The following is a 26762-nucleotide window of genomic DNA, read 5'->3' as shown; positions in this document are numbered from 1 at the left end:
TTGGGGTACCTGGGTGCCTCAGTGGGTTAAACAGCTGCCTTCGGCTCAGGTCATGATCTCCAGGTCCTGGGATGGAGGCCCATGTCAGGCTTCCTGCCCAGCAAGCAAGGAGTCTGCTTCTCTCTCTCTTTCTCTCTCTCTCTATCCATCCCTCTGCCCCTCCCCACTATTCATTCTCTCTTTCTCTCAAATAAATAAAACCTTTTTTTAAAAGATTTTATTTATTTGTTTGACAGACAGAGATCACAAGTAGGCAGAGAGGCAGGCGGCGGGGGGTGGGGTGGGAAACAGGCTCCTTGCTGAGCAGAGAGCCCCAATGGGGCTCCATCCCAGGACCCTGAGATCATGACCTGAGCCAAAGGCAGAGGCTTAACCCACTGAGACACCCAGGCGCCCCAAATAAATACAATCTTTAAAAAAAGAAATTAAGAACAATTTTAAAGCAAGTTATAAGAACAAAGCAACAAGCTATCAAGTTCATAAAAAAGCCCTAATGGGAAGGTTTGAGATAACTTTGCAATTATGACAGAAAGAGTTTAAAACACATTCCTCCAATTCCTCCAGTCTAAGAAAGTGTCTTCTCCTTTCTTACCTTGCCTTAATGTGCCAACTCACCCCTTTAATTAGAGTTTTTAAGAGTATTCTCCTAAGATTTTTATTTTTTTAAAGATTTTATCTATTTATTTGTCAGAGAGAGAGAGAGAGAGAGCAGACAAGCAGGGGGACCAGCAGGGAGAGGGAGAAGCAGGCTCCCTGCTGAACAAGGAACTGGATGCGATGTGGGACTGATTCAAAAGCAGACACTTAACTGACTGAGCCACCCAGGCATCCCTCTACTAAGATTTTTAAAGCTATGTAATTAAAAACAAATAAACATCAATAACTACTATGCTACTACTCTAACCAAGGGTTAGTGGAAATGAATGTGCTAAGTATTTCACACATATTACATTATTTAATCCATACAACATTTTTTTTTAAGATTTTATTTATTTGACAGAGATCACAAGTAGGCAGAGAGGCAGGCAGAGAGAGAGGGGGAAGCAGGTTCCCCACCGAGCAGAGAGCCCGATGCGGGGCTTGATTCCAGGACCCCGGGATCATGACCTGAGCCGAAGGCAAAGGCTTTAACCCACTGAACCACCCAGCCGCCCCTCCATACAACATTCTAAGAGGAGACACATGATATTACAGCTATATTTTACAAGTGGAGAATCTGAGACCCAGGAGAAGTTAACAGATTATCCAAAGCCATACAGCTATCAGCTGCAGAACCAGAACATGAAGTCCATAATTTTAAGTACTACATTGCCTCATCTGACTTATTCATTTCTCATATACCCTTTTGATTTGGCAATTAGTTAAATGGTAAACAGAAATGATGCAGGAACTCTGGTTTCCCATCAAAGCTTCTTCTTGGGGCACCTGGGTGGTTCAGTGGGTTAAAGCCTCTGCCTTCGGCTCAGGTCATGGTCCAGGGGTCCTGGGATCGAGCCCCACATCGGGCTCTCTGCTCTGCGGGGAGCCTGCTTCCTCCTCTCTCTCTGCCTGCCTCTCTGCCTGCTTGTGGTCTCTCTCTTTCAAATAAATAAATAAAATCTTAAAAAAAAAAAAAAAAAAGCTTCTTCTTGTTAAATGGGGCTCTGGGTAGCTCAAGGAGGCTTGAGAGGTAGTGCATGCTTGGAGAACACCATGCCCAAGAGTGAGAGGCACTGAAAGGGATGGTGGAAGGGCCTTAAATAATACTCATGGTTATAATCATAATTTTAGCAATAGTAATAATGTGGCAGGATCAGCAACAAGTAATATTTACCACACATTGCTGGGAATTTAAAACAGATTATTTCATTTAGTCTTCACAATGACCCTTTAAAGTTGGTACCATTATTCTCACCTCCATGGTTCAAATGAGGAAATTTAACAAGATATCCAAGGAGTAAACACAGTATACTCTAGCCATCTGACTTCAGAGCACCAAATTTTAGCCCCTCCACTACATGAAATATGGTTATCTTAGGTGGTAATATTACTACTATTACCAGTAATAGCAGCAATGTTCAGTTGCACATTGGAGCAGGCTCATACCAGAAATTTTGCTAGCATGTTGTTAAAGTGTTGGTAGCTTGGAATTGGCTATAATAAAAGTATTTATACTAAGGAAATCAGCAAATGCTACAAAACCGGACTTTTGTCCGCAAAAAGCTACCTGCCACTATAAATATAATTTTCATGACATGACATACACTATTTTAAGCACTTTAAATATATGAACTCATTTAGTGCTTAAAACAACCCTATGAGCCTATGAGTAACCCTTATTATCTTCATTTTACAGATCAGGCAACCAAGGTATAGAGAGGTTAAGTAACTTGCCCAAAGTCACAAAGCTGATTTCAGCTACTATCCCCAGCATAAATGTGCCATTTATTACATTGGTATTAGTGCAATAAAACTATATTCTGAGCTGAGTGGATGGAAAGAGAAAAAGTACAGCAAGGTCAGTGAAACTTTCAGAAAGTACCTATTGAGTTTTCTAAAATGTTCTAAAATCATCCTTCATCAGTCTAAACCTATTTTTCTTTAGGACTTTGCTACATGCCCCTAATGTTTCCCAAGATATGTAATTTACTCCTTCCTTCCTACCTTCCTTCCTTCCTTGCTTCCTTCCTTCCCTCTCTCCCTCCCTCCTTCCTTCCTTCTTTTTTCTTTTCTTTTCTTTCATTCATTCATCCTTTCTTTCTTTCCCTAAGATTTTGTTTATTTATTTGAGAGAGAGAAAAAGAGCATGAAAACAGGGAGAGGGAGAAGCAGACTCCCCACTGAGCAGGGAGCCTGACTTGGGTCTTGATCCCAGATCCTAGGATCATGACTTGAGCCAAAGGCAAAGAAAGGCTTAACTGACTGAGTCACCCAGGTGCCCCTGTAATTCGTTTCTTATTGAAATCACTCCAAAGGTTTAATTGCTGATTAATGTGGAAGGGTGTGTTGGCTAAGATTTGGTAAAGTCACAAAAAAATGCTTAGAAAAGTCTTAGAGGGGCACCTGGCTGGCTCAGTGGGTTAAGCCGCTGCCTTAGGCTCAGGTCATGATCTCAGGGTCCTGGGATCGAGCCCCACATCGGGCTGCCTATCTGCCTACTTGTGATCTCTCTCTCTGTCAAATAAATAAATAAAATCTTTTTTAAAAAAAAAAAGAAAAAAGAAAAGTCTTAGAAATAAGACTTGCTCCTGGTGCTACACTCATTATGTCTTCCACTTTCTCTCAGATAACCTCTAAAGTGTCAAAGGGAGTCCTTTACCATCTCACAGGAGTAAATGTCTATGAAGGCTTTTGCACACGTAAGTACTGTGATACTCACTTTATTGTGGCACTCTGGAACTGAACCTGCAATATTTCCGAGGTATGCTTGTCGTTAATTCTAATCGCCTTTATTTAAAGAAATAAAGAAACTTACATCATCTAATTCTTTCTCCACTTGGATTTTTCTCTTCTGGAATTGTTTTATTGTTTTCAGCTCTGTCTGAATCATGCCAATTTCTCTGGCTTTTTGATGGAACTGTCCCTCCAGCTCATTTATTTGCACAGTATACTTTTGTTCCTGCATGCAAAAATGAGTTAGGAAATGAGTTAGATAAAAGAGTTAGGAAAAAGAACAGAAACCCCAGAGTTGTGTTCCCTTTGAAGCCTTGGGCCATTTGTCTATCTTTGAAGAAATGTTCCCTTTTTATTTTTGCATAAAGTTTCACTTTTTGTTAGAAGATACCCAAGTGCCTTGAATAAGAAAAAAATTCTTAAATGAGCTGATCTTACACAGAAAATGCAGATAATTATTAAAAAGAGGAGTGAGAAGACTAAAAACATCTTTAATTTGTAAGACAAATAATATCCCTAACCCTAAATTAAAATTAGTGAACCAAGAGATAAAGGAAGGGACAATATCTCTAATAAATCAACAAAGGAGGAGAAGTTGGGAAAAAAGAAAGGAAGGGAAGAGGGAGGAAGAGAAGGCTGAGAATGAGGAGGAAGGGTAGAAAAGGAAGAAAAGGAGAGGAGAGAAAAAAAGGAGGGAGGAAGTGGAGGAAGAAAGGGTCAATAACACAATTTTTAAAATGAAGGAAATACCAAAAAGAAAGGCAAATGACCCTCAAACCTGAAAAAATGCTCAACCTAGCTCATAATAATAGAAATACAATTAAAATACACTGAAATACCCTTTCTCACCCATCATGCTGGCAAAAATCAATTCTGACAATATACTCTGGTATATTGTGAAGAAATGGATAGGAATTAGTTTTCTCAGAATACAGCATTTTGATAGATTTTTACTTTGGAGCCATATAAATAGTTTATGTAATTATATAATTTTAGATGCACAATTTAATGTGATTCTAAAAGTCAAAAGCAAAATGTGTTCTTGAGTTGGTGGCATAACCTCACAGGAATTATTTCAAATGGTGATGTAATTTGATCATAGATCCCTATTGGTATATATCCTAAGGGGGAAAAGCACCCCCTAAAATCTTAAAACTGTTTCCACTAATCTATGTTAGTGGTAATATTGGTATTAGGTGTATTGAGGTTTGAAGCAACTACTCAATTATACCAATATCATTAAGAATAGGAGTTTTGGAAAAACATCCCCCTTGGGGGGTGGGGGAGCTCATAACCTTGTGGGTAGCAGCTCTAACAGCAACAGCGATTATTAGGGATGGCAGCAGCTGCAACGGGACCTGCAAGCCCAGAAGTGTTTCTGGAGCTTCTCAGATCCTCTGATTGATGAGGACCCCGAGGTAGCATTAGAGAAGCTGACTAAGGCTTTGGAACATAAGCCAGATGATGCACAGTATTATTGTCAACAAACTTATTATCACGCTCTTCTAGGGAATTACCATGATGTTGTTGCTGAGGCAAAGGAATCTCTTGAACTTAATCCAAATAATTCCACTGCTATGCTGAGAAAAGGGATATGCGAATACCATGAAAAAACTATGCTGTTGTTCTAGAACTTTTCCAGAACAGGAATTAGATAGGGCAGATCCTGATTTCGCTGTCTGGATTAAAAGGTGTCAAAAAGCTCAGGATGGATCAATCCAAGGTGTCTGCGTCCCAGAGGATTCATCAGTCAAAAATTGAGTACGACTGGTGTCAAACAATAGCTCAAGTAATCATTACAGTTGGGATCAAGAATGGTCAAATCAAGAATGTTCAGAAGAATAACATGAATGTGGGATTATCAGAAAAAGAGGTGTCTGCTTTGATGAGACTCCCTCCTGGGGAGGATCACAGTTTGAAACAGACTTCTTCATCCTACAATACCAGAACAGAGCACATTTAAAGTACTTAAAAAAAAGAAATTAAAATGAAATCGAGACAGAGGCTGTGAGATGGGAAAAGCAAAGGGGGCAAGGAGATGTGTCTAAACCAAAAACAGTTCATAGCAGACATAAGGAATTTATATCCATCATCATCTCATTATGCAAGAAATTGGGATAAACTGGTCAGTGAGATCAAAGAAGAAAAATTGAGAAGGTGGAGGGAGGCACAGCTTTTAACAAATTATTTCAGCCTATCTATCCAGATGGTTCTGGTGATGTGAAATGTGCCATGATCAAATCATTTCTGGAGTCTGGTGGTACAGTTTTGAATACTAACCAGTCTGATGTAGGCAAAAGGAAAGTTGAAATCAATTCTCCTGGTAATATGGAATGGAAAAGTACTAAATAAATTAATTTGCTATCACTGTATTGCAAAAAACCAAAAAAACAGGACCCTTGGTGAGGGAGAAAGGAGACTCAGATCAAGTAATAAATCCTGTACTCCTACATCTGGATTGAAAACATTGGTATGGGCTCATTATATAATCTTTTAAAAGTACATATTTCCTACCTCTGTCTACTGAAAAGCCATAGAAAGAATGGACAAACTCAGTAGCACCACTACTACCAGATCATTTTTTACAAAAACATAATTTTATGTTATTTTTGAGCTTCTATACAATAAAGTGTGTGAGCTTTAAAGTCACTGAACTACTTGGAGGACCTATTCCCTTACTCTTCTGTGCCTTAAATATCTGAGCTTGCCAGAAACCTGACCACCCAGTAAGTGAAAGCATTAATGTACCTACATACTCACCAATTTTTCCTTCTCCTCTTGGGCTTTTTCTTTTGTTTCATTCAATTGTTGTTTCAGTTTTTCAATCTGTAGAAGTTGGAAATACAGAGTCAAGAAGGTAAAGAAATTGCCCTGTATCTTACCTTTATTAAGTAGCCTAGTATTTGCATGATATTAAAACTTATGTTTTAGTTGGAGAGAAGAGAAAAGGGGACATAGTCCATGCCTTCAACCTGCTATCGCCAGTTCTAAAACCTGGCTATCCTCAGAGTTGCTTGAATAACCAATATTTTTGTGTTAAAAAACAAAACAAAACAAAAACAGGGGCACCTGGGTGGCTCAGTGGGTTAAAGCCTCTGCCTTCAGCTCGGGTCATGATCTCATGGTCCTGGGATCGAGCCCTGCATCGGGCTCTCTGCTCAGCAGGGAGCCTGCTTCCCCCTCTCTCTCTCTGCCTGCCTCTCTGCCTACTTGTGATCTCTCTCTCTGTCAAATAAATAAAATCTTTTCTAAAAAACACATTTTGTTTACCATCTGAACCGTTTTTAAGTACACAGTTCAGCTGTGTTACATATATTCACGATGTTGTGCAACAGATCTCTAGAACTTTTTCCTCTTGCAAAACTGAAACACTATATTTATGAAATGCTAATTTCTTCTCCTACCTACTCCCCAGCCCTTAGCAACCACCTTTCTGCTTTTCATTTTTATGATTTTGAGTGTGTCAGATACTTCACGTGAGTAGAAACACACAGTATTTGTCCTTTTGTGACTGGCTTATTTCACTTAGCATTATGCCCTTGAAGTTCATCCATGTGTAGCATGTAACAGGATTTTCTTCCTTTGAAAGTCTGCATTATATTCTATTTATGTATTTACCACATTTTCTTTATCTGTTCTTCTGTTGGTGGACATTTGCGTTGCCTCCACCTCTTGACTGTGAATAATATTTCAATGAACATGGGTGCACACATATTTCTTCAAGATCTTGCTTTAAATTCTTTTGGAAATTTACCCACAGGTGGATTGCTGGATCATGTGGTAATTCTATTTTTAATTTTTTGAGGAACCTACATACTGTTTTCCATAATGGCTGCACCATTTTACATTCCCACCAACAGTGCACAAGGGCTCCAATTTCTCTGCATCCTTCCCAGTGCTTGTTATTTTCTATTTTTCTGACAGTAGTAGCCATCTTAAGAGGCATGAAGTAATATCTCACTGTAGTTTTGATTTACATTTCTCTTATCTGGGTAGCTGTTTTGAAAAAAAGTTTCAAGAAGAGTACAAAGATTTCTCATATACTTTTCACCCAGTTTTGCCCAATGTGTTGTCCCTCTCTATGTATGCATAGATAGATCTATCTAAAATATGAATATATGAATATATAAATGATACACATTTTTTCCTGGACTGAGTAAGTTTAAGACATCATGCCTCTTTACCCCTAAATACCTTAGAATATATTTCCAAAGAAAAAGGACATTATTTTAGAAGCACAGTAATCAAAATCAGAAAATTTAACGTTGATATAAGACTATTGTTTCATATATAGTCCATATTCTAATTTTGCCCATTGTCCTAGTAGTGTCCTGTATTGCAACTTATATTTTTCTGGTCTAGGATATAATCCTTGATTATGCATCACATTTAGTTATCATGTATCCTAGTCTCCTTTAATCTGGAACTGTTTCTCAGACTTTGTCTTTTAGGGTCTTGACAGTTTTGAAGAATAGCAGCCAGAGTTGGGGTTGTCTGATGTCTCTGCATGAGCGAATTCAGATTATGCATTTTTGGCAGGCATATACTGTCTAAGTGATGATGTATGCTTTTCAGTGCATTACATCCTGAGGTAATTGATGTTAATTTTTATCGGTTGGTTAGACTATGTCTTCTAGGTTTCTCCACTTAAAAGTTACAACTTTTCCTTTTATAATTATTAAGTAATTTATGGAAAGATACGTTGAGATGATGCAAGTACCCTTCTGCTCATCAAACTTTTACCATTAGTTTCAGCATCCATTGAAGATTCTTGATGATATCAATTATTACCATGATGCCAAATGGTGACTTAACTCCCCCATCCTTTTTTTTAATTTATTTAAATTCTAGTAATTAACATATAATGTAGTATTTGTTTCAGGGGTACAGGTCTGTGATTCATCAGTCATATATAATACCCAGTGCTCATTACAACACATACCCTCCCCAACGTCCATCACCAAGTTACCTCATCCATTTACCCCTCCTCCCCTCTAGCAACCTCATTTGTTTCCTATGATTAAGAGTCTCTTATGGTTTGTCTCCCTCTCTGGTTTCACCTTGTTTCATTTTCTCCTCTCTTCCCCTGTGGTCCTCTCCTTGTTTCTTAAGCTCCACATACCAGTGAGATCATATGATAATTGTCTTTCTCTAATTGATTTATTTTGCTTAGCCTAATACCCTCTAGTTCCATACATGTTGTTGCAAATGGCAAGATTTCATTTTTTATAGATGCGTAATATTCGTGTGTGTGTGTGTGTGTGTGTGTGTCCTGCATCTCCTTTATCCATTCATCAATCAATGGATATCTGGGCTCTTTCCATAGTTTGGCTATCATGGACATTGCTGCTATAAGCATTGGGGTGCAGGTGCCTCTTTGGATCACTACATTTGTATTTTTGGGGTAAATACCCTGTAGTGCAACTGCTAGATTGTAAGGTAACTCTATTTTCAACTTTTTCAGGAAACTCCACACTGTTTTCCAGAGTAGCTGCTCCAGCTTGCATTCCCACCAACAGTGTAGGAGGGTTCCCCTTTTTCTGCAACCTCGTCAACATCTGTTGTTTCCTGACTTGTTAATTTTAGGCATTCTGACTGATGTGACATGGTATCTCATTGAGGTTTTGATTTGTATTTCCCTAATGCCAAGTGTTGAGTACATTTTCATGTGTTTTTTGGCCATTTGGATGTCTTCTTTGGAGAAATATCTATTCACGTTTTCTGCCCATTTCTTGGATTATTTGTTCTTTGGGTGTTGAGTTTGATAAGTTCTTTTTACATTTTGGATACTAGCCCTTTGTCATTTGCAAATATCTTCTCCCATTCCATAGGTTGTCTTTTGGTTTTGTTGACTGTTTCCTTTGCTGTGCAAAAGCTTTTAATCTTGATGAAGTCCCAATAGTTCATTTTGCCTTTGTCTCCCTTGACTTTGGAGACATGTCTAGCAAGAAGTTGCTGTGGCCAAGGTTGAAGAAATTGCTGCCTGTGTTCTCCTCTAGGATTTTGATGGATTCCTATCTCATGTTTAGGTCTTTCAACCATTTTGAGTCTATTTTTATGTATGGTGTGAGGAAATGAATGGTCCTGTTTCATTCTTCTGCATGGGGCTGTCCAATTTTCCCAACACCATTTGTTCAAGAGACTGTCTTTTTTCCATTTGATATTTTTTCCTGTTTTGTCAAAAATTCATTGACCATAGAGTTTAGGGTCCATTCCTGGGTTCTCTATTCTGTTCAAATGATCTATGTGTCTGGTTTTGTGCCAGTACCTAACTTCCCCATTCTTTGGAAATTTAATAATTTACTACATTCTACTGTAAGCAGTAGAATGTATTTATTAATTTTATTATTTATTTATTTATTTACTAAGGTACATTTTATTAGCACTGTGCACTCATGGACTTATTTCATTCAGTGGATTATAATCTTTTACTATCATCATTTATTTTGATTGTTTCAGATTTGGCCAGTGGGAGCCCCTTCAAGCTAGTACCTGTGCCCTTTAATTTTTTTTAAGATTTTATTTTCAAGGGGCGCCTGGGTGGCTCAGTGGGTTAAAGCCTCTGCCTTCGGCTCAGGTCATGGTCCCAGTGTCCTGGGATCGAGCCCCACATCGGGCTCTCTGCTCAGCAGGGAACCTGCCTCCTCCTCTCTCTCTCTGCCTGCGTCTCTGCCTACTTGTGATCTCTATCTGTCAAATAAATAAATAAAATTTAAAAGAAAAAGATTTTATTTTCAAGTAATCTCTATACCCAACATGGGGGCTCGAACTCACAACCTTGAGATCAAGAGTCACATGATCCACCAACTGAGCCAGCCAGTTACCCTGCCTTTTAATTTTCTTACTCACCTCTTACACAGGTGATTACATACATGATTCCAGGCTTATCTTTTACTTTCCCTGCTCCGGTCATGGAATCGATCATTTGTCCAAGGCTTCTACTACGTTTTTGTAGGAAACCTGAGTAGCTTTTGAAACTAACAATTCCTTGACATGGTTATAGAATCAGAGGGTACATAAGTGGAGTATTGTTGTAAGTAGACTAGTTTAAGGAAAACCTAAAAATTCTAAGATATAAATTGTGACAGTTCTAAGTCATATAAGTCATGTGTGAAATATGAGATTTTGTGCATGAACAAAGCCTTAAATGCAAAAACACTAATTTTGTTCAAGATATGTTTCCAAAACACGTTTCATTTCTAATATTTCTATAATTAACATAAGACTATAACAGTTTAAATAAAACTTAATGACACATTTCTAGGATATAGTAGAATGAGTAACACAACTCTAGGAGAGCTAGTTAAACAGGATATATTGAATCTACTTTACATCTTCCTTCCAAGATAGTCTCTTTGGTTTTAATGGGCATCTGCGATTATAAGAAAATTATGTTATTTGCTATAACCAGATGCTGACTTCTGATATATGAAGGCAGATGAAAATCAGGAAATACAAGTGACACTGATAAATGAAGAGCAATCAGCTAATGCAGGCCACAAAGCTTCTATGTATTTGGAAAATTATTTGACCTAAAAGCTTACTTTAGAATAATACTTTATAGAAGACAATTTTAATAATGCCTACTATTGAAAGAGTAATTTTTAAAATGGAAGTTGCCTTGAAAAGAAGGTTAAAAAAAATAACAGTAGTGCATAAAAATTACTTTAACAAAATTCACAACATCAAGACAAATGTTCAGTTACCTGATTTCTGTAATATGCTTTCATGCTCATCTTCTGTAATATGCTTTCACGCTCATCTTAAACTAAGTTTTGATTGGTATTAACTTTTTCAAAGTATCAGTACACTCACAAGCCTTTCGTTTATGCATGCAAAAAATATTTTAATGAGCGCCTACTATGTGCTATGCCTGTACTAGGTGTTGGAGATGTAGCACCGAACAACAGTTTAAAAAGCCTCCAAATCCTTTATTTCTGTGAGGTTTCATTCTAATCAGGAAAAGAGACAATAAGCAAATATATAAGTAATATTCATGCAGCTCATAGAGGCAGATGGGAAAGAGAAGAATTTGGAGTTGCACCTAAATTCCACTTTAACACCCATGAGCTGTGTGACTTTGGGTCACCCAGGTAGAGCGTAAATTGGTATCTGTCCTTTGGAAAGTCAGTTATCTATAAAATGGCAATGATAATAGTAGCTACATGGGATTATTAAAAGTCTTTAATGAATTGCTTTACAAATCATTAAAAGTATCAATATCAAAAAACATATCAGTCAGGGGCACCAGAGTGGCTCCGTCAGTTTAGCCTTGGGACTCTTGATTTCAGCTCAGGTCATGATCTTGGGGATGTGAGATGGAGCCCTATGTCTGGGCTCTGCGCTTAGGGGGGAGTCTGCTTGAGAATTCTCTTTCCTTATTCCTCTGACCATTCCCCACTGTTTGTGTGAGCGCTCCATCTCTCCACCCCCCTTAAATAAATAAATCTTTTAAAAAACATATAGGTCATAACCTATTCTCTTCTTAAAATAAAATGGATCATAATGTTCCCTTATGACCATCAATCTTTATTTCAGACAAGAAAACAATGGGGGGGGCGCCTTGGTGGCTCAGTGGGTTAAGCCTCTGCCTTCGGCTCAGGTCATGATCTCAGGGTCCTGGGATTGAGCCCCGCATGGGCATCTCTGCTCAGCAGAGAGCCTGCTTCCCCCCCTCTCTGCCTGCCTCTCTGCCTACTTGTGATCTCTCTCTCTCTGTCAAATAAATAAATAAAATCTTTTTAAAAAAGAAAACAATGGGATAAGGGCTGAAAATAAAAGAGCCAATTCTAACAGTAAAGCCATTCAGAAATAACATACTGCTTCACATATGACAGAGGTAGTTACTGAGGCTCAGGAGAGTTTCTACCTACCTACCATATTATCTTTTTCCTGATCCTGCTTCTTCAGGTAACTTAATACAGACATTGTGTCTTTTTCCATTTTATACTGCTGTTTCTTTAAGTCCTCATTACTTTTTGCCAGTCTCCGGGAAGTATCACGATACTCAATCCTAGAGAGTTCTGTGACTTCCAGCCTGGCCTCCCAAAGGGAGGCATTGGCCTTGGCTCTGTCCACTGCAGATTCATCAGCTTTTATTATCTTCCTGCATGGGAAGAGGACATTGACAGTATATAACCATTTCTTTACTATATTAGAATTTTACCTTTCTTTTTACTACTATTTGTTTGGTTGGCATTGCCTGGCACATATGACCAAATATTGTTGGGTGAATGAGTTAATAAGAAATACACATTTATTAAAAAAAAAAAAAAAGAAATACATGTTTATGATAAGGGAGTTAAGTGGGTGACTTCTTAGAAGGGGGAACTTTGGAGCATTACTCTAAAGGACTGGAAAAACAAAGAGGGGAGGCATAAGTCACATTCATTTCGTAAATCTTTCACATCTTTTCATTTACTTCTTTTTCTCATATTTGAACTGTCACTTCTGTTCCTACTCAATCAGTTTTAGACCTTAGTTCTCACTCCTGCAAATCCATTACCTTAGTTCCCCTTCTGCATAATACTACATTCGTAGTGTAACTTTAAGTCCATTGTTCTGTAATTTCCACGTACTCCAACTCCAGTTTTGGTTTTGTTTTAGGTTGTGTGTGTGTATGGGGGTGGATTTCCTGGCTAGACCTTGGACAAAAGATCAAGTTACGAGTATATTAAATGCTTTATTGGCTGGTGCCACAATGTACCAAACTTCAAGAATGGCTGAGAAACAAACCATTATCATTTATATAGAGGTAAAAAGAAATTTAAAATAATAATAGTAAAGTATGTCTTCAAGGATTAAAGTGACAAAAGGAAAGTTTTTCAAAACAAAGATTTATTATATGAGGATTAACAAAAAAAAAATGTCCCTTATCTATGATAGGCACTGGATGCATAAATATTTAGATAATAGTAAGAACTTTACCTGTATTTGAATTCTAAATATTTTCACACACAGATTTGTGGGGATCTTTCTATACTGTCACCCTCCATCCCCACCAACTCCTGGTTCTCAATCCCTTTCCTTTCTGTTCTCTTCAAATTAAGGCCAGCCCCATCTCCAACCCTTTAACCTGTTATAGCTTTGACCTTCCTTTCCAGCATGATTTAGGCAGTAGTGATAGGCTGCCTTGCTATAATCATCCAATTACTCCCTGACGGTATCAGGTCTAAGCTGCTCAGAACAGTTCATGCACCTAGGATTTCTCATAAAGCAACCACTAATACTGACTGTAAAAACAAAGCAGGATTTCTCAAACTATGAGTCATGGAAAATCCAAGGAATACAAGGTCTGTTACCCTCAATGTTCCTCATTGTTGATAAATGTACTGTTGATACATGGTCAAAAATAGAAAACATAGGTTAGTGAGTTCCGAGAATGGGATAAGCCCTTGACACTTTAAAAAAGTGCAAGACTGGGGCCTGACTGGGGCACCTGGGTGGCTCAGTTGGTTAACTGTCTAACCCAGCACCGGTCATGATCTCACTTCGGCTCAGATCATGATCTCAGGGTCCCGGCTCTATGCTCATTGAGGAGTCTGCTGAAGGATTCTCTCTTTCTCACTCCCTCCTCACTCTGCTCATGCTCTCTCTCTCCTTCTCAAATAATCTTTTTTTAAAAAGTGCTTAACTATGCAAGTATGTAAAAAAGAAAGAAAGAAATTACACTGCAGAAGAATACTTATATTAATAGAGGGGGGAGCTAAAAATAAATAGGTACACTGGGCTATCATTTATAAAGAAGAAAAAGAATATCCTCAAATGATAGTAGTGGTTATCTTTGGATGATAGGATTACAGGTGATTTTTGTTTTCTATTTTGACTTTCCATGTTTCCTAAACTTTCTGTACTGAGAATGTATTACTCTCTTTAAACAAGTTACCTTATAAACTTTACAAGTTTGGGGGATTCCCTTTTGGTCCCATTTATAGTGATTGATGCTGGACACCATGTGGGATTCCCACAAACCCCGAAAGTCACCCAGTAGATTCAGTGGCAATCTAGCAGCAACTCCAAGCGTGGAAAGGGTTAGTGCTAGAGCAATGCCAATGTTCTGACCAGCTTGTGGAAACCTGAACAATTACCCAATTTGTTCACATCTTTTAGGTTTTCCTTTGAACCAAAAGGAATCCTTCAAAAAACCCAAGGAACGGGGCACCTGGGTGGCTCAGTGGGTTAAAGCCTCTGCCTTCGGCTCAGGTCACGGTCTCAGGGTCCTGGGATTGAGCCCCGCATCGGGTTCTCTCTGCTCAGCAGGGGGCCTGCTTCGCCCCCCTCTCTCTGCCTGCCTCTCTACTTGTGATCTCTCTCTGTCAAATAAATAAATAAAATCTTAAAAAAAAAAACAACCCATGGAACTACTTCTTCAGTCACCCAGAGATTCTCTAGATGTTTAAGATATTCTCAACTACACCACAGTGGTCTCTCAGGCTGGGGTGGGAGGGTAAAGAATGAATCCAGAGCATAGTTCGCATGGAAAAAAGAGAAGATTCAAGTTGAAGCATATACAAACAGACCCCTTAATTTATTTAACAAATAATAAGCATCTACTATGTTCCAGGATCTCTGCTAGGTCCTGGAGATACGGTGAATACACTTAATGCCTATTCTAGAGAAGCTTACAATCTTGAGCAGGGGGTTCCAACCCTGACTCTACTGACATCCTGAGCCAAATGATTCTGTTTGGAGAGCAGGTGGGGGGTGTCCTGTGCATTGCAGGATGTTTAACAGTATCCTCGGTCTCTACCCACTGGATGCCAGTAGTACATATTCCCAGATGAGAACCAAAAATGTCTCTAGATAGTGCCAAATGTACCCGGGAGCCAAAATCGCCCCCAGTTGAGAACCACTGGTCTAGAGCAGTACTGTCCCAGGGAACTTTCTGTGGTGATGGAAATGTACTATATCTAGGCTGTCCAATACAGTAGCCAGTAGCCACATGTTGAAATGTGTATGAAATGTGGCTACTACAACAGAAGATCTGATTTTTAAATTCTAATTTTAACTTAATAGCCACACATGCTGATCAACACCCCACAGGACATTGCTGGTCTAGAGGACCTTCATTATACCAAGAAATGTTATGCTGACCTTCTGTTCTTCAGTGTCAGAACCAACCCTTCCTCCCCATTCCCAGTTCTGTGGGTTTTTTTTCACGATCCCCTATTTCATTTGCTCCTGTATTTTATTCTTTGGGAACTTATCTGCCTCCATAGTTAATGCATACACATAGGCAGGGGCTGTGTCTAAACTATTCAGGGTCCCAAATCTCACACTCCATTGTTTAGATCAAAGCAGTACAGTTTCGCATGCATTTGGGGAATTTTGGAACAACGGGGCTGTCCTGTTCAGAAGCCCAGGAGAGCAAGAGAAGGGCAGTTGACCAGCCGGCCATCCCCAGCGCCCCACCTGTTTCAGCCCCGAGTCCCCAAGGGCAGGCTCAGGGAAAGGGGACCCCAGCGTGGTTTCTCCTTACTTCTTGTCTTTGCCTTTGCCTTTACTCTTGCCTTTCCTTTTATCCTTTCCCTTGGTCGGCATCCTGGCTTCACCAGGGGCCCGAAGGTAGCCCTCGTTTCTCCACCGCCTCCCCGGCGCGGCTCCGTTTCTAAGGAAACCAGCACGCCCAGCGGGTAACGTTCCGTCCCGGTCGTTGCCCGTGCGCGCACGCGCCCGTGACGTAGCCCCGACGCCGTCGCCGCAAGGGGCCCGGTCCACGGGCCGGGCACGGGGGCGGGGCTGAGATCGCGCCCGGGGCGGAGGGCGGCGGGCGGCCGCGCCGTGGCGGCGCACGCGCGCGGTGAGTGTGCGGGCGGCGGGGACGCGGTTGGGCAGGCTGGCAGGCGGGGGTTCGAAACCGCCCGGTCCGAGGCCGCGGCGCGGCGTCCTACAGGCCGGGCGTTTCCGGCGGCGCGATGGTCGGGACGCCCTAGCCTCAGGAGGCTTGCTTCCCTGAGAGTCCGGCCGCCCAACCGCGGGCGGCCGAGCGCCCCCTGCACCGACTTTGCAGCGCTTTCCCCCTTGCCTCACGCCGCAGCCAGCGTGGCCGAGGACAGGCTCCGCCTCGTCCTCTCCCGAGGCTGCCCTCTTGACTCTTTTGGTTTCCGCCTCCCTCTCCTAGTTTCTAACTCTGGCTACTTCTGGAAGGGATGGCGCATTCTGCGGACTTGCCAGGCCAAACACTTTCTCGTGAGGCCGTGGAGGACTTTTCCGAGAGGGGTGGTTGGGCGTGCGGCTGGCAGCCTCCTCTGGGCAGCGCGTGCGGGGCGTCCGAGAAAAGTGCTGTCGGCTGGGGTCGGAGGGGGCTCCGACGAGGACAAAAGTGTTGTCACCTGGGGTGGGAAAGGCGGCGGGGCCACGAGAAGAGCTCTGGGGACAGGCCCATTCTGTCCTGTGTGTCCGACGCTGCCCGCCCAGTACGGCCCCCGGAGTCCCATTTGCCACAGCCCCCGGTCTGCAAGTTGGAACTTTTTGGCCTTTTGGTTTTCCGGTTTTTGGTTCTTTGGTTTTTTTTTTGTTTGTTTGTTTTTTGTTTTTTTCTCTTTTTTCCTGAGCACACCTGTGAAAAGGCGTGCTCGGAAGTATTGTTCTTTTGTTTCAGAGGAGGAGTTCCGTGATTATGCCTTCATTCTGTGAGAGTTAGTCATTGAGGGAATTCTGCGTGCCAGAACAATGCTTGGGAAACTTGTGACAGAATTCTGGGAGCCTTAGGAAACGTGCGACTGAAACTGCTGTGCGTTATCCTACATTTCAAATTGAATTTAAGGTTTCCTTGAAAACTTCCTTGTACATCTTCCCTCTCCACGTCTTTGTCCTGATGCCCCCTTCCTTCCCCCCACCCCCAGCTGTGTAGCTTGTGATTTTTAATTCTGTGGATAGAGAGAACATGCTGACTTGTTAATGAGCGCTGAAAATGCCTTTTTTTTTTTTTTAGATTATTTTTTTTTTTTTTTGACAGAGATCACAAGGGGGGAGAGAGGCAGGCGGGGGGGGGGGCGGGGGGGGGGGGAGACAGGCTCCCTGCTAAGCAGAGAGCCGGATGTGGGGCTCGATCCCAGGACCCTGAGACCATGACCTGAGCCACCCAGGTACCCCTGAAAATGTTTTTAGATACAGCGTGTGTTAGCATGATTTTAGCTTACCCCCCCTCCCCGTTTTTTAAGAAGTATTTATTTGACAGCCAGAGCAGGAACACTAGCAGGGGGAGTAGGAGAGGGAAAGCAGGCTTCCTGCCAAGCAGGGAGCCGGATGTGGGGTTCTGTCCTGGGACGTTGGGATCATGACCCCAGGGAGGAAGACCTAGGCTTCGAGACTGAGCCGGCCAGGTGGCACCCCAACCCCCGATTTTTTGAGTATAGTTGATTCACAGTGTTAAATTAGTTTCAGGTGTACAACATAGTGATTCATCTCTATAGGCTCTGCTGTGTTTACAAGTGTAGCTACTATATGTCACTGTAAAATACTGTTACAGTACCATTGTATTTTCTGTGTGTTACCGTATTCCCTAAGTCCCCTTTGTTCCCATGATTTATTCATTCCGATGTAGGAAAATGGTGGGGTTTGGAGCTGATGGCCAAGAAAGAATTCTTGAGACATCTTTCGTGCAAAAAGGTGGTTTTATTAAAGCACAGGGACAGGACCTGTGGCCAGAAAAAGTTGCACTGGAGTCATGAGAAGTGGTTGATTATTTTCAAGTTGGGAGGGGGTTAGGGATAGCTTAAGTCTCTAAGGAATTTTGGAAGCAAGGTTTCCAGGAGCTTGAGGGGCCTAGATGTTGTTTGAAATAGGTCATTTATTACTTACTGTCTAGTAAACCCTTAGTCATGAGACCCTTCAGATGTATATCAGTGGGCCATATCCTTGGGGGATGATTACCAATATGTATCTTGGTGGGGGAGTAGAGATAGAGGAAGTTTCCAGAGGAATTTTTATATATTAAAGTAGACCACAAGATCCTGGGGAGTCAGGCTAAGATTGCCTTTTGCCCTTAGCGACATCTAGGTAGCTGATTTCCTAGAGGAATGTCACTCTGCCTGTTTCAAGGACTTGTCAATGGGTTGTAAGTAGTAAGGCAGTTTGAGAATTTCTCTTTCTTTCTTTCTTTCTTTCTTTTTTTTTTTTTTTTTCTGCTTTTGTTTTCTACATCATTCCCCCCTGGAAAATTTTGACCCTTAAATCTTTAAGGTTCCTGAGGTGGAAGTTCTCATCTTCTGTAACTTCTTCCAGCTGAATAGAGAAGTAGAGCTGTCCCTACCTATGGGCCAACATTGGGCTTATATACAGAGAGGTTACAAAAGGCAGAGGCAGCTGAATCCAAGGGAGACCGCATGTATGAGTCTCTTTCTGATGACAGGATCATCTATCGGCTTGAAGTTTGGGCAGTGATGGAGTCTCTCAGGTGGAGAGACATGGGAGAAAACAGCAAAATGTGATTAGAATAACAAAAAAAGCCCAAATAAGAGTCCTTTGACAGTTGACAAAATCCTTCTCTAGTCCAAGAGGACTCTTTAAAGGAAAGAGAGGGATCATTTAAAGCACCAATTTGAGGTATGCCTGGGTGGCTCAGTTGTTAAGCATCTGCCTTCAGCTCAGGTCATGATCCCAGGGTCCTGGGATCCAGCCCCAAATCAGGCTCCCTGCTTGGCGGGAAGCCTACCTCAACCTCTCCCACTCCCCCTGCCTGTGTTCCCTCTCTCACTGTGTCTCTCTCTGTCAAATAAATAAAATATAGAAAAAATAAAAATAAAGCACCAATTTGAGTATTCATATCAGTTAGAAACCCAGAAATTAAATTTAAATTTTAAATTTGTGGTTATCTGGAATGTATACACAGCATTCTGTTTTTACAACAGCACAAGTTCTACCTTGTGTAGCACTAAAACATCTAGTGTCATTCTACTTTGTAAAACTGCTTTATGCATTTATGTTACTCGAGTATTTAATAGAGAAATGCCATTTTTGAGTGTCATTTAGGGCTTTGTGTATTTATTAAGAGCTTCCATGTGCCAAACAACACCCTTAGTTCCAAAGAAGGAACAAATATGGATGCTAGGTGGTCATACCAATGAAATAGAACGTATTGACTGTTGCTTAAGATTTGGAAGGTTAACTGGGTTGGTAATGGTTTTGATAACGCGTCTGTGCATCCAGGCAAAACTCAGGGTACTGTGGCCTATCCAGCCGGGGGGAAGCTGTGGACACAAGGTAGAGCCGCATAGACTGTGGGCTCCTAGAGCCAGCCATCTAATTCTGGGCCTCCTTGTTCTGCAGTCAGGATATCAAGGGCCATTTGGTTTTGGAAGGCGACCTTTTGAATTTGTGGGTGACTACAAGTTGGGTCTGGTTAAAGGTAGCTGTTCTATGCTCAGCTAAAGCCTTTATTTGCAATTTTATATCAATAGGGGTAACTCATGGGATAACTATAAGGAATAAAACCATCTAGAAACCCTCTTTGTTTGAGGTCTGTCCTTAATAGTATTTGAATTATGAGGAATCACTGGCAAATGGGAGAAGTGTTGTCTTGGGAGAGAGCAGCAGATCACCTAATCCAGTCATAGGGAAGGTGGGGTCATCCATTATCTCCATAAGTCCATAGTTAAGCCTGTAGAGTGGGGTATACTCTGACTTTTTTTTTTTTTTTTAACATTTATTTATTTGAGAGAGCATGAGAGGAGAGAGGTCAGTGGGAGAGGCCAACTACCTGCCAAGCACGAAGCCAGACATGGGACTGGATCCCAGGACTGCAGGATCATGACCTGAGGCGAAGGCAGTCACTTAACCAACTGAGCCACTCAGGCACCCTATTCTCTGGCTTTTAAGGAATGATTTTGTCACCCCTGCCACACAGAATTGGTCAGGGAGATAGTTGAGTTATGGAGTTGTTGGGGAATCAATCCCATTTGGAAGCTGTTCCAATAATCATATGCCCATGGGATCCTGTTTTTATTCCCACAGAATAACCAGGAAGGATTGTCTATACATGAGCTATTGTGGCAATTTCTCTGAAGTTACTTCAAGTTGTCTAGCTTAGGCAAACAACAAACATTCAAAGACAATCAGAACTAGAATTTAACAAGATTAACAAGGTGGGTTATTGAAATAATTTTTCTCTCTAAAATCACCATTATTTCCAGAGATGGATACATTGAGGTTAATTTGTAAAACAAGTTCAATTTTAACAAATTTGGTCTAATATTTTCATAAGCTCAGTAAGAATAGCGGTTGGCCATATAGATCTTTAAAATCTGCTGCTGAAACTTTTCATAAGGAGCCTAGATTAAACTTTTAGTACTCTCTAGGCCAGAAGCCAAGCCAAGTTCTTGCCATCAAACATGCCTGCAATATCTGTAGATTTGGGTGAACTTCTCTTTCTGAGGCCCCCAAAGTATCCTGAGGTTCTTGCAACTGCCACGAATTGACTTTCTTTAGTCATCTGGTAAGACTGCTGGGAACTCTGTAAGCAAGGTATCAGGCCAGCATTTCTAAGGGGCTTTATGGCTCCATGTTTCATAAAGTCAGCCTCAATTCCTGAAAACTCTTTGGTCATATCTGAGTCTATGAATGTGTCTCTCAAATATGACATTCTGGTCAAAGCTTTTTAAAAGGCTTTGTAAAATAACCAATGTTTCCATTGGTGGTCTGTTACAAGGAGAATAGATTCTTACTGAACTTATGCAAAGGACTATGCTTGCCATGAAAGAAAGAATACTTAGACCTTTGAATTTCACAGGGTTCTGGTAGAGAGAAAAGTTAAATGCTTCAATGTGTTTACAAATGAATACTTTATCATATTTCTGTAAGTCATAGATATCTTAAGAGAAAGTTTCCTTAATCCAGAAGAGTAAACATTAAAGAATCAGCAGTGTTTCAAGTGAGAATCATAAATCTATAATCTTTTTCAATTCATTTAGTCCCATGTTACCAATTCTTGTTTAGTTTGAATCTAGCCTTTTAGTTAGTTCTGTAAATTCTTAATCCATTTCAGTTTTATGATTGTAAAGATATCAGATATCTGTTATTTGTCAAAAAAGTCCTTTATATAAATCTCCTTGAAGACAAAATTCATTTTTTTTAAAAGATTCTATTTATTTGAGAGAGAGAGAGAGAGTGAGCAAGAGAGCACAAATGGGGAGTGGCAGGGAGAGGGAGAAGCAGACTTCCTGCTGAGCAGGGAGCCCAAGTGGGGTTCGATCCCAGGAACTTGGGACCATGACCTGAGCTGAAGGCAGACGCTTAACCAGCTGAGCCACCCAGGTGCCCCAAAACTTATTTTTCAAGAGAATAAGAACAATTTAGAAATGACAAAAACTCAGAAATGGACATTGTTAATGATCTGATGAGAGTTCATTATAATGCAGTTGACAAGGAAATTCAATTATTTCTGTGACAAAGAACAATAATCAGAATATTGAGTGATAAACCTTCTTTTTTTTTTTTAAGATTTTATTTGCTTATTTGACAGAGAGATCACAAGCAGACAGAGAAGCAGGCTCCCTGCTGAGCAGAGAGCCCGATGCGATGCGGGGCTCCATCCCAGGACCCTGAGTGGGGACCTGAGCAGAAGGCAGAGGTTTAACGCACTGAGCCACCCAGGTGCCCCGAGTGATAACTTTTTACCAGAACCAACATACCATATAAAGAAGCCTAATTAGTCAGAGACTTCATTTATGATTTAATTCTTGGGGAATCTTGTTTAAAACCTTAGAAAATTTTAAAGCACAAGCCTAAATAGGATTACAGATCATTAAAGACCTGATAAAGACAAAACCTAGAAACCGGTTTGTCTGGACAGACAAAAGAGAAAACAACTTTGTTTATATTTTCTTATCAAGAGCAGACCCTGGCGCCTGGGTGGCTCAGTGGGTTAGAGCCTCTGCCTTCAGCTCAGGTCATGATCCCAGGTCCTGTAATCCAGCCCCGGCTCGGCAGGGAGCCTGCTTCCTCCTCTCTCTCTGCCTGCCTCTCTGCCTACTTGTGATCTCTGTCAAATAAAATCTTTAAAAAAAAAAAAAAAAGGCAGACCAACAGTCCAAGAAAACTTGTCTTTTTAACAGAGAAAGCAGAATTTCAATCTTTTTTTTTTTTTTTAATTTATTTGACAGACAGATCACAAGTAGGCAGAGAGGCAGGCAGAGAGAGACAGGAGGAGGCAGGCTCCCCGCTGAGCAGAGAGCCCGATGTGGGACTCGATCCCAGGACCCGGAGATCATGACCTGAGCCGAAGGCAGAGGCCTTAACCACTGAGCCACCCAGGCGCCCCCAGAATTTCAATCTTATACTAGTGTATTTTTAAAATCCATTCATTTCAACTTTAGTTCATCCTAACCACACATAAAATTCCTTTTCAAAGATTTCCCTTGAAACCCTTCTATAGCTTTCCCTTGCATTCAGATTTTGTCCCAAGACATGTCTCTCCGAACAACCAGTGTCATTTTAGGACAAAATTACTTTCTTTTACCTTCAACAAAAATGTATTTCTATTCCTTATATCTTTCTTACACATACAGAGTTACTTGCTTTATTTCTCAGTCTTAATTACATTTTGCAGAATTCTGACTCTTAGAAACTTAGTCTCCAGTGAAGACTAAGTAGTAACTAATCATGAACTGTTACACCAGAATTCTTTAGATAGTGAATTTATGAATCAGCTAAGCACAAAGCATGTTTTCCAACAGACCCAAATATCCTTTTTTTAAAAGATTTTATTTGTCAGAGATAGCGCCAGCAGGGGGAGAAGCAGTCTCCCCGCTAAGCAGGGATTCCCATGCAGGAATCGATCCCAGGATCCTGGGATAATGATGTGAGACTAAGGCAGACACTTAACCAACTGAGCCACCCAGGCGTCCCACCTTTTTTGTTTTTTTTTTTTTTAAGATTTTATTTATTTCACAGCGGGAAAGAGGGAAGACAAGGGGTTTGGGAGAGGGAGAAGCTGACTTCCCGCTGAGCAGGGAGCCTGATGCCTGGGGCGTGGGGGGCAGGTGTCATGTGGGGGTTTCAATCCCAGGACCCTGGGATCATGACCTGAGCCAAAGGCAGACACCAGACACTTAACGGCAGAGCCACCCAGGCACCACAGACCCATATATTCTTATAGTTTCTCTGCAATAAGAAGTCCAGAGCACAAACCTACGTTTGGTAATCAGTGCTTTAGCACTTTATCCTATTTGGAAAAGACCTAGATGTCCAATGAATTCAATCCCAGTTTATCATCCAAGCAAAACATTAAAGTTTCAGGTTACCGAAGGACCTTGAAAGCTATCTTAACAATTACCCCCTGAAAACTTTGAGACAGACAAAATTAACCATTTTAAGTCATCTATTTGCTAACAAATTGCAACAGAGGTAACACGGCTTATTTGACCTTCAGTAATCCCTGGTAGAATGAAAGTTGCATATTTAATGCTGGTGACTCTAAAGACATGTCTTTTAATTAAGCCAATGAACTTAAATCCGTTAAATACCAAATTGTGTTCCACCTGGGTCCACTGTAAAAGTCAAAATTTGTTCCCCACTCTCAGTTTTTACCTGGGGCACTGGTGGAGAAATCTGAAGTGGGCTGTGGTAACTCCAGGGAAGTGCTCTTCTCTCCTTGGCAGTGAGGGGAGGAAAAGGAGCCGGTGATGCCAGAGGCACTGAGGATGGTATAGGAACCAGGTGCACCCAAGGTGGTGTAGAAACAGGAGGAGGGGATGAGCTGACACTATGGTTTTTTCCCCACCAAAGTGGAAATATGCAGTCCACGTCGGGCCACAGAAGACAGGGAGTTTCCCCAAAACAAAGGGAGTTTGGGGAGCTATTTGGGAATATTCCTTAAAGTCCTGGTACTAAGGTAGACTGTCCATAGTTGGCTCTAATTATAGCTATTAACCTGGGAAATGAGGGAGAAGCCTCAACCTCTTATTAGGAGGGGGAATAGCAAAAGAGTCAGAGTCCCCTTCATTAAGAATGGCCTGTGTTTCCTCTAGCAACCTGGGTTCTATCAGGAGGAGGCCTATTTAGATAATTATCATTTAATATATCAGAAGGGAGTTTACTAGCCTGGTTACTGACTAAACATGTTCTGCAAGAGGCCCTTAGGTCCAGGTCCTGATTTAGAGCCTTGATGGCCTGGACCTTGGGTATCTCTGCTCCATTTGCCCTGTTGCCTGTAGAACAGATCTGAGATCCTCCTGAGGCCATGCAATATTACAGACAACCAGTCCTTTGCTAAATTTTGCAATCTGAATTGTTTCCAGTGGGTTAAAAGGGATCCCAAGGGAGAGTCCTTGGGAACTGAAGAGAGAAGATCCAGTACCAAGAAAATACCTGTTCCCGCCTGGTTTCCTGGGTAGAATCAGATGTTCCTGGTGTCAAAGTGGCCTGAGATGTCCCTTGAACATAATCCGTATGATCACTGCCCTGATTGATGTTAAAAGGCCTGGGAGGAGGGATGCTAGAGTTCTTTCCTCTACCCCCCACTTCGCCATCATATTCTGGACTGCAAAATGAGTGCCAGTGTATGGACCAAGATATCATGCCTTAGAGGTCATGGTATAAGGACCATACCTTATTTTACCTTGTCTTAAAGGTCATGCCAGGAAGGACATGCTTTATTTTACCTTGAAGAACCTGCCGTTTTTAACCGATGGGAAACATTAGGAAAGTTTTACAAGGGGAAGTTACCCGATCTTGTAGCTTACGTAGTTATTAGAGGATATTGATCAAAAACAGTAAAGATAGAAGTCCATCATGGTCTAAACAACATTCCAATAAATATAGTCTTTACCACCAACTTCTCTAGGAACCATCCCCGGTAGGACTTTAATTCAATATGTATTGGTTTTGGCCAGTTCCAAGTGGCCAAAAGCAGCTAGACCAGGGATATGAAAGAGATCACAGACCAGTGAGGAGGAAACCTGGTGCTGGAGTCTTAAGATCAGCAGCCATACTAGTCTCTTAGGTCGCTGTCCTGTGCCCAAGACAGACAACTTTGTATAAGGACAGGAATAAAGAAAGGGCATCAGGTTTCTGGGTCTTATTACCATTCCAGCCAGGGTACTAACTTTCAGCCAAAAGGCACGCTTTCTTCTCCCCGTATCGTAGCTATGGGCTAGAAGATTGCAGCCTGAGTAATTGACATGAAAGTGTTCCAAGAAGACCATACCCCTTGAAAAGCCCTTGGAATGAAAGTAGAAGAGAAGTGAAAGTACTTAGCAAGTCTGCACTGAGGCTCACATTAGACCTCGAATGATGTAGGAAAATGTTGGGGTATGGAGCTGATGGCCAAGAAAGAATTCTTGAGACATCTTTCATGCAAAAAAGGTGGTTTTATTAAAGCACGGGGACAGGACCTGTGGCCAGAAAAAGTTGCACTGGAGTCGTGAGAAGTGGCCCATTATTTCAAGCTGGGAGGGGGTTAGGGATAGCTTAAGTCTCTAAGGAATTTCGGAAGCAAGCTTTCTGGGATCTTTTTTTTTTTTTTTAATTTTTTTATTTTTTAGAAGTTTTTTTTTAAATTTTTATTGATTTGACAGAGAGGGATCACAAGTAGACAGAGAGGCAGGCAGAGAGAGAGAGAGAGAGGGAAGCAGGCTCCCTGCTGAGCAGAGAGCCCGATGCGGGACTCGATCCCAGGACCCTGAGATCATGACCTGAGCCGAAGGCAGCAGCTCAACCCACTGAGCCACCCAGGCGCCCCCCTTTCTGGGATCTTGAGGGGGCTAGATGTTGTTAGGAAAAGTCATTTATTACTATCTAGTAAACCCTTAGTCATGAGACCCTTCAGATGTATATCAGTGGGCCATATCCTTGGGGGATGGTTGCCAACATACATCTTAGTGGGGGAGTAGAGATAAAGGAAGATTCCAAAGGAATTTTTATATATTAAAGTAGACCACAGGATCCTGGGGGGTTGGGCTAAGATTGCCTTTTGCTCTTAGCAACATTGAAGTAGCTGATTTCTTAGAGGAATGTCACTCTGCCTGTTTCAAGGACTTGTCAATGGGCTATAAGTAGTAAGGAAATTTAATTTTTTTCTTTTGCCTTTGACTCCCACATCAGTTACACAGCTAGAAGCCTGCATCTCCTATTCCCCTTCACCTGTTTTGCCCAACCCTCCATCCCCTTCCCTCGGTGGCTTACTGTATTTCTGGTGCACTTTCCCTCTGTTTGTATGTCACACTCTGGTGGGTCCATGGTGGAATCACCATACACTCGAAGAATTTCTTCTGATACAGGATCCATAAAATTAGGATTAATTTTTGTCTGAGGTTCTGAAAGTACACCGTATTGATAACTTGCAGAAAAGAGAGATTAGGGCATTTTCTATACAGGCTATATATTTGGAATGCTTAAAATTGGTTATTTTATAATATGAAAGTCAGTCCAAGACTTCCCTTGTTTGAACACAG

At 41.3% G+C, this 26762-nt stretch overlaps 2 protein-coding genes across 6 annotated transcripts in view; both read right to left on the bottom strand.

Annotated features, from left to right (window-relative positions):
* BBOF1 (basal body orientation factor 1) overlaps positions 1 to 16029 on the bottom strand; it is a 39442-nt gene extending 23413 nt beyond the window's left edge. For all 5 annotated transcript variants that reach the window (XM_032837505.1, XM_032837503.1, XM_032837508.1 and 2 more), the window contains exons 1-4: positions 15851 to 16029; positions 12250 to 12478; positions 6133 to 6198; positions 3455 to 3598 (exon numbers count right to left, since the gene is read on the bottom strand). In XM_032837505.1, coding sequence (XP_032693396.1) covers positions 3455 to 3598; positions 6133 to 6198; positions 12250 to 12478; positions 15851 to 15912 — 501 coding nt within the window. In that variant the 5' untranslated portion in view covers positions 15913 to 16029. The remainder of the gene's footprint in view (positions 1 to 3454; positions 3599 to 6132; positions 6199 to 12249; positions 12479 to 15850) is intronic.
* LOC116855054 (basic salivary proline-rich protein 4-like) lies at positions 15920 to 18639 on the bottom strand. Its single transcript, XM_032837408.1, has 4 exons — positions 18626 to 18639; positions 16553 to 16825; positions 16045 to 16465; positions 15920 to 15979 (listed from the first exon to the last, which is right to left on the bottom strand). The coding sequence occupies exons 1-4, from the start codon at positions 18637 to 18639 to the stop codon at positions 15920 to 15922; spliced, it is 768 nt and encodes a 255-aa protein (XP_032693299.1).
* Positions 18640 to 26762: the final 8123 nt, after the last annotated feature.

Source organism: Lontra canadensis, unplaced genomic scaffold (assembly GCF_010015895.1).
Source record: "Lontra canadensis isolate GAN:19392208 unplaced genomic scaffold, GSC_riverotter_1.0 scaffold98, whole genome shotgun sequence".
In the NCBI taxonomy this organism is placed as follows: Eukaryota; Metazoa; Chordata; class Mammalia; order Carnivora; family Mustelidae; genus Lontra; species Lontra canadensis.
Note: the sequence above shows the minus strand (reverse complement) of the source record. Positions and strands in the feature narration are given on the sequence as shown.

What these genes read in the sequence shown, in the direction of transcription:
- LOC116855054 (XM_032837408.1), bottom strand. An exon ending in CCACGGCCTCACGAGAAAGT is followed by an intron (nt 16,466 to 16,552) that starts GTTTGGCCTGGC and finishes GGAAACCAAAAG; the next exon opens with AGTCAAGAGGGCAGCCTCGG. An exon ending in GCGTCGGGGCTACGTCACGG is followed by an intron (nt 15,980 to 16,044) that starts GCGCGTGCGCGC and finishes TGGTTTCCTTAG; the next exon opens with AAACGGAGCCGCGCCGGGGA.